The 8,075-nt window shown below is 36.1% G+C and overlaps 1 protein-coding gene across 1 annotated transcript in view; it reads left to right on the top strand.

Annotated features, from left to right (window-relative positions):
• The window catches only part of LOC144976345 (diphosphomevalonate decarboxylase-like), a 19,557-nt gene extending 11,482 nt beyond the window's left edge, over positions 1-8,075 (top strand). Inside the window, exons 9-12 of the mRNA XM_078920586.1 lie at positions 823-945; positions 2,134-2,295; positions 3,531-3,596; positions 4,854-8,075. Of these exons, the coding sequence (XP_078776712.1) occupies positions 823-945; positions 2,134-2,295; positions 3,531-3,596; positions 4,854-4,928 (426 nt within the window). The 3' untranslated portion in view covers positions 4,929-8,075. The remainder of the gene's footprint in view (positions 1-822; positions 946-2,133; positions 2,296-3,530; positions 3,597-4,853) is intronic.

Here is an 8,075-nt window from a genome sequence, read left to right as displayed (position 1 = left end):
ATTAATGAATACATTACAGTAAAACACTGCCAAACTCTAGATAAACACTCTTTCAAAATTTGGCCAGAAATACATTACAGTACAACACTGCCAAACTCTAGATAAACACTCTTTCAACATTTGGCCAGAAAAATCATGGGGCAGTGGCCCAGTTGTGTGGTCTTTGCTTTGGGCTGTGTGGCCTTGAGCAAACCACCTCACCTTCATTCACTGCACTGCAGCTGACACCTGATTTATTCCAGTCTTCCCTTGGAATAGACTATAGATAGAACAAAGATAACGTCACTCAGGCCTTTGTTATTGTTTTTTTTTGCCATCCGCGTTTATGAGTAATTCTCTCTAAATTATATTAACCAGATTATAAAAATTCAAAGTTACACATAGTTTTGTGTGTTGGTCCGTTATACTTCCGGATGGCAATGTTGTGAGCTTCTTAGCCAAGCGCATACTATCTATAAAGACAAACTCACCTTGTGGATGAAGACAGGGAATTTTATTTATTTATTTTTCTTTTAAAACTTGTTCTTCAATTATCAATTGGTTATTTTCCCTATTTCGATATTTGAAGGATGAGTTGTCTGGCCAAAATTTTAATTATACAACAGACTAAATAAATTAAGGGGGCTAATTCAGTTTTTACATGTTTGTGACTATGCATGTTTATCCCCCCTTGGTTTTTATACAAAGACTGAAGAATTGCTTTCTAATACGTCCAAATGTTAAGTAGTCACAGAGTTGACATATGGATAAAATTATCAATTAAGAAATTTTTCTCTTTTCTTCCCTTTTGAATGAAAACTCCTCCCATTCGACATTCTACAGGAAAGTAACCAGATACACGCCGTGTGTCTGGACACGTTCCCTCCAATCTTCTACATGACAGACGTGTCACGACTCATTGTCAGGCTGGTACACGCCATCAACGATGCGCTGGGAAAGGTCAAGGTGAGTTGTTCTAATTGTCCAGGAGCCAAAAATTACACTCATTCCCGTATCGTACTGTGTGGGGTTCTTTGACCTCCTGTAAGGGGGCAAGGAGGTCACTTGCTGTGTCTTCTATTCCCCCTATAGATAGTTCGAAGATGACATCACTCAGGTCTTTGTTCTTGTTTTTTGCCATCCGCGTTTATGAGTAATGCTCACTGAACTATATTAACCCGACTATAAACGTTCATGGATACACACAGTTTTGTGTATTGGTCCGCTTTACTTCCGGATGGCAATGTTATGAGCTTCTTAGCCAAGTGGATACTATCTATATCGGTTTTCCAACTTGCTTTCTCTTGGAATGAGATCTTTTTGCTTTGTCCTGGCCCTAACCAGTATCCTTGACCAGGAGGGAAACAGTCAAATGCATTGTTATAGTTTTGGGAGATGATATGTTTTTTTTCTTGTAAATTATCTCTCTATTATATACTGCTTTGTTTTGAATATATAATAGTTTGTAAACATTTTCATGTATTCCTCTTTGTAGGGATTCTGTAATTATGTCTGGATGAGACTTGGGTGATCTCAAACTGACAGTGTGCTCTTGGAATCTACATCTGTTCCCTGTTTGAACCCTTGCCTTTGTCTTACTTTTTCTCATGTGCTTCTTATCATAAATCTAGAATTTTTTGACAATTCCATTATCTTCCATTTAATAATAATAATAATAATAATAATAATAATAATAATAATAATAATAATAATAATAATAATAATAATAATAATAATAATAATAATAGTAATAATAATAATAATAATGATGATGATGATGATCATAATACATGTCATTAATTACTGTGCATATTCATCACTGTGTGATGTTCAATGCGCGTTACAATTAAATACACAAACTGTATGTACATAAAACGTACACCACAATGATATCAATAGCAGCAGTGTATGTAATATCGTATCAGTATCATGAAAATGTAACAGTAAAAAGGTATCTAGTGCTTTAACAATGATTTGAAACTATCAATAGATTTTGCTTCTCATTATCCTTCTGGCCAGGTCATTCCACACAAGGAGCCCACCCAGTGTGGGTAAAGAAATGGCCGCCAAAAATATATAAATATAATTATTTCTTAGAGCAAGTGTGATATACATTTTCAAATATTTCCCTTGATATCCCAACACCATTTGCAGGTGTGCTACACGTTTGATGCCGGGCCCAACGCCTGCCTGTATCTCATGGACGAAGACGTTCCCTTGGTGCTCAGCCTGGTCAAACATTTTTTCCCCTCGGTCCAAAACAACGGAGAGGAATACGTCAAGGGGCTCAAAGTCTCCCATCAGGAAGTGGACCAGGTAGGGGAGAATTAGGTCATGGTTTACCCTGAGTGGTGGTGGGGGGGGGGGGGTTTAAACCCACCAAAATGGACTCAAAGTCCCCCATCAGGAAGTGGACCAGGTAGGGAGAATTGGGTCATGGTTTACCCTGAGTGGTGGTGGGGGGGGGGGGGGGGGGTTTAAACCCACCAAAATGGACTCAAAGTCCCCCATCAGGAAGTGGACCAGGTAGGGAGAATTGGGTCATGGTTTATACTCACTGGTGGTGGTGGTTGTGGGGTGGGGTGGGAGGGGGGACCTTAAACCCACCAAAATGGACTCAAAGTCTCTCATCAGGAAGTGGACCAGGTAGGGAAGAATTGGGTTACAATAGACATAGAAATAAAATTTAAAGTGGTAAATGATCAGAAAGATGTGGTCTACACCACTGCATACATAACTCAGTTTATGAAATTTGCGCATCTTTTCGTGATTTCTCAGCCAGCCACACATTTTGATATTCTCATCCAGAACGTATCTCTCCTTGCAGAGGTCGAAGGTTTGAGGACAATCACAAGACTAGATTGTCCTTGGATCTATTTCTGATCTCCGTTGAACCTTCTTTGTCTTACTTGGTCTTCAGGGTCAGTTTCCTGACCTCTTATAGTGGGCAGGGAGGTCACTTACTGTGTCTTCTACTTCTATCTCCCTATATTAGTTTTCCAACATGATGTTCGTCTTTGTCGTAGAATGAGATTACTTTTTTTTTTCTTTTTCTTTCCCTGGGCAGGGTCCTTGGCTGGGAAGGAAACAGTCACATGTATAGTTATAATATTTTCTTCCAACTGGCCAGATAAAACTGAATTCCCATTTCCAACCTGCCAACTCCTTTTTCTCTCCTAAGGATTTTTCAGGGTCATTAAAATCCTGACTAAATTGTTAAATCCATTTTTCCTTGATTTTCTTTTTTTTTTTTTTTTCATCATTTATGATTTCAAGTGATGCTTACACATGTAAAATGACTTCTATGAAAGGTTTTTATTGTTGCTTAAAATATTTTTCAATGATTTTCATGACAGAAAATGATTCAAGAATAAATATAAGAACTAATGATATGATATCTTGAATTTTTAACAAAATTTAATGAGAAATAAATTCTCATTTTTAAAGTAAATTCGTGTTTTATTTTTATAACTATAACTCAATTTCTGGGGGGCGATATGGGTTGGCAGCTCAACACGACCATAATTCATAGCTGTATTTTGTTCTTCCAGAAAATGGTCTCAGACATCAACCTTCCCATCAGCCCCGGTGCCATTAAGTACATCATTTCTACAGGGGTAAGATTTTGTCTCAAGACTCATCTGTCAACATAGTTGTTTATTATTCACTCGACTCTTCTTTTCAGTTTAAGGAATTTCCTTTAGCTTAGTCCTTCAGAGCCATTGGGCCCATGGAGCCGGAGTTTATCCAGATTTCTAAAGCGTGAAACGGACAATAGCAATTGCTTGCTATCCTTTGGATAGGACACTAGTCTATCGCAAAATAATTTCCGCCAGATCTAACAGATCCAGCTACCACTGCTGGGTGGTCGGGGGGGACGGGGGTCAGAAACAATCTCGACTGCACCCAGGATTGATCTCGGTTCCTTTGCGCGTGAAGCGAGTGCTCTACCAACTGAGCTATTGGGACCCCCTTCCTCTAGTTGTGGACTGTAATAATTGTAGGGAAAAATTCAATAACGAATTAGAACAAAAGAGAAACAAAATTTTAACATTCATTTTCAAAACCGTTCATAATTATATTATGATATTTGACACAATTGTTAGGTTTTTGATATACAGTTTTTGACTTTTATTGGATTTTCTGACCGAGGACCAGCCCAACCTTGGGAGGGCCGCTTCTCTGAGGGTTATGAAATACTCAATATTGGTCAAGAATTCTACAATTTACAGTAAAAACTTTGTTAAAGTCAGTAAATATAAAAATATCATAAGTGTAAATAGAATTTGTAAGTGAGAAGAGATTAGAAGTAGATTTTAGTTTAATTTAATGTGCCAACAAAAAACCCCAAAAACATCACATTTTTGTGTATTACTCGCCTTTGTTTATATTATTTAAATGAAGTAACGAATTATGGTGAACCAATTCAATACAAGTTCAGTCCAGTGCAGAGATGGAAAACTTATTTAATAAGGTGAAGGTCAGAAGTCATTAATTTTTCGATAAATGACCACTTACCTTGACCTTCGATTTGAATTGTTTTAGGCAATAACATGATTATTTTTTATTGGTCCTTTCAAAATTGATGTGTTACATCATTGCAATCAAAATTATATTCGATAATATTACTGTAGTAATTAAAGCAAGGAGAGATAACTAGGTAAGTAAATAAATAAATAAATAAATAAATAAATAAATAAATAAATAAATAAATAAATATATCAGAAAATAAATAAGTAAAAAGTAAGGAAAAAAGAAAATTAATGAGATAAATAAGAATACTCTTCAAGAAAGGTAACATTTTATCATGTATGAGAAATGCCAGTTCGGACAACTGTTTTGTAATAAATGTTTGTTTGTCTATGTGTTGCCAGGTGGGACCAGGACCCCAGATGATAGCCGATCCAGCAGACAGTTTGTTTACACCAGATGGAAAACCTCGTTTGTGATGGGAGTTAAAAATACAAACAGTTATTATAGTCTTGTATCGTCATTGACATCTGATACAGTTTTTTTTTAAAAACAAACATTGTTATTATTTGTTTTTGATTTTTTTTTCTCTCTCTCTCTCTGAATAACCTGTAAGAAATGCTAAGAGCTTGAAGGCTGTTGTTGCCAGTTGGAAAGTTTCATTGCATTGCCATTGATGATTTTAAAACCAAAATTCACCAAGTCTTGTTGATTAAAGAAATGATTGCAGTGTTGGAACAATCTGGAAGGTAGTATAGCACACAAAATCAAAACAATCCTACAATCCATTCTGAATGTATTTTTGATTTTTGACAATTTAACAAAAAAAATTATGATCAAAATTAGGAAGGAATGACATAAACAAAAAAGAATATAACAGCTTCAAAAAAGAACAAAATACCAAACATGGAACGTTTTGGGCTCAAAACCCTTCTTCAGCCAACAACAAAAAACGATAAAGACATAAATGTATTACTAAATTCCAGATTACCTACAAATTATCTCAGTCGTCTATTTGAAATTTTAGTAATGTATTTATGTCTTTATTGTTTTTTTGTTGTTGGCTGAAGAAGGGTTTCATGCCCGAAACGTTCTGTGTTTGGTATTCAAAAAAAATTTTTGGGAAGCTTTTATATTCATTTTTGCTTATTACTTTTTAGAGTCCACAGCTTCTAGTAGCCGAGTATCACTCTGAAGGATTGATATAGACAATATTTATAATAGGGAATGAGATTAGCGGAAGAGTAGCGTCCCTTGATTGGTCATCACCTTACAGAGAGAACGTCAACATGGTTTTGCGCATGCGTCTCTCTCTCGTCCTCGCTTTCGGTGAAGTGTTTCCGGAAGTAAGGACTAGAGACGCATGTGCACAACCAACATGACATTCTCTCTCTAATAACTTTTCCGCTGGTGACGTCCAATCAAGGGACTCTACTCTTCCGTTAATCTCATTCCCTATAGGATGGATCTAGGTCGATTTTTTAATAAGCCCCTCATCCAACACTTTTTGATTTTCTTGGCCAGGATGACAAACCCTACATTTGCTGGCTGTAAAAACGTGGGTTGTTCCTGTTGAAAACAGATGTTTGTTTTTATGGATTATCTATTTCCCCCACCCCCCAAATGAATGCCGACGCAATGGCATCTTGACATGGCACAAAAGTGGACAGAAAGAAATGACTCATTCGGATGTTTCCTTGCCATACAAATGTATTTTCAAAACAAAACAGACAACAACAGACCTGTCAACCACTACGAATTTTTCCTAATATTACGAATTTTTGGTTCTGGTCTCAAAGCTATGTAATCATTGTTAATCCAATATAACATGTCGAAAACGTATTTTTGGTGCCATAGCTAGTTTTAGGATGGATTTTAAAGAATTATTTTATTGCATTGAGAAAAAATTGGTTGTTTTAAAAGGTAGTTATAATGGCTTCCCCCTGAAAACTATGAATTTATCCAATTTCAAGTTGGCAGGTCTGTGCGGCTATGTGGTCTAGTGGTATGACACTCGCTTTCGGATTGGAAGGTCCTGGGTTCGAGCCTCACGCTCGGCGCATAGTTGAGTCCTTGGAAAAGGCTCTTTACTCACATTCTCTCACCGTACTAAGGTGTAAAATGAGTACCTGGCCGTTAAGAGCATTGTCTTTGTCCGAAAAATTGTAATGTCGCCTAACAGGCGTCATGTCCCGTCCTACATGTTAAATGTTGCTGTTGACCAGGGACTCCTTGAAAAGCGCTTTGAGCACATTTAGTGGATATTGCGCTATATAAAGCTCTTTTCTTTTTTTTTTAAGGTCTGCAATGCCTATGAGACGATCACAAATTCCAGTGTACTGGATATCATTTTTTAGTCTTCTGGACAAAACTCCTGTTCCTAATGTAGAATTTTTATTTTTATTATTATTTTTTTTTTTACAGTTTAAGTCTGATTTTTACTGGCATTCTGGATTGGCAGCTTTCGAGTGTCACTAGTATTCTTACTGTTACTGATAGGATTTTAAAAATTAGATAATTTATACAGACCCATTCATTGTGTTTAAATGTTCAAAATCCATTTTATTTATCATTTTAAAATCTCTAAAAATCAATCAGTTTTTTTTTGTTTTTTTTTAAATCCAATCCTTTAATTTGTTTTTTTTTTTTTTCTTATTGATTTATATTAATTACAAGAATGTATGAGAAATGTTTACACTGTTGTTTTAACTCAAATGCTACACTTGAAATCGTTTGATTGCCTTTATATGTTTTTTACAATTTTTTTTTTATTTTCTTGAAATCCATTTTATCATTTTTGTTTCGTCTTTTATTATTCTAATCCATCAATGAGAATTTATCCATGACGAAATCCAATCAAGGCAAATGTGTTGATTATGTAAGTGTGTAAATCATGACCAAGGTGAATATATTTTCAGGTCTGATAACCCGATTTATTATGAGCTCATTGTTGCAAAAATCAATCCGAAGTATTGTTGTTTAACAATGTTAAAACAGGCCCATTATTGCATTTTGGGTGTCAGACCTGCCAATTTGTGCACCTTGCAATCATGACCTAGTCGTGGCCCAGCCCCGATATAGAGTATGAAGTTACAAGACCAGATCACTTGTTCGATGATGATGGTCGGGGCTTCTCTGGGGTCTTGTGGTATGACTCGCCTTTGGATCGGAAGGTCCTGGGTTCGACTGCTGTTTCAAGCAGCACATTGTTGAGTCCTTTGAAATAGCTCATTACTCACTTTCTCTCACCGTACTCAGGTGTAAATCGAATACCTGGCCATTGACAGCGTTGTCTCAGTTGGAAAAAAAAATGGTAATATCGTCTAACAGGCGTCATGCATGTTAAGTATTGCTGTTGGCTTGGGACCCTATGTAAAGTGCATTGAGCATGTTTACTGGATATTGCGCTATATAAGAGCTCAAGTTTAGCACTACTATAGTTTCTTGTTACAATCATCCACCATCCATGTTTTTATTTCTGATATTTGTGACTCAACTCAGATCAGGATTTGTTGTGTAGACCGGATATCAAAATATGATAAGAAAATTCGAATATCAATTGTGTTGCCATTTTATGAATTATAATTTTTCTCCTCTATAGAATGAATAAATCAATTTATTTATCA

This window comes from Berghia stephanieae, chromosome 7, assembly GCF_034508935.2.
Source record: "Berghia stephanieae isolate SIO BIC M18660-M18661 chromosome 7, UCSD_Bste_1.3, whole genome shotgun sequence".
Taxonomy (NCBI): Eukaryota; Metazoa; Mollusca; class Gastropoda; order Nudibranchia; family Aeolidiidae; genus Berghia; species Berghia stephanieae.
This window is presented reverse-complemented; position numbering and strand designations above follow the sequence as displayed.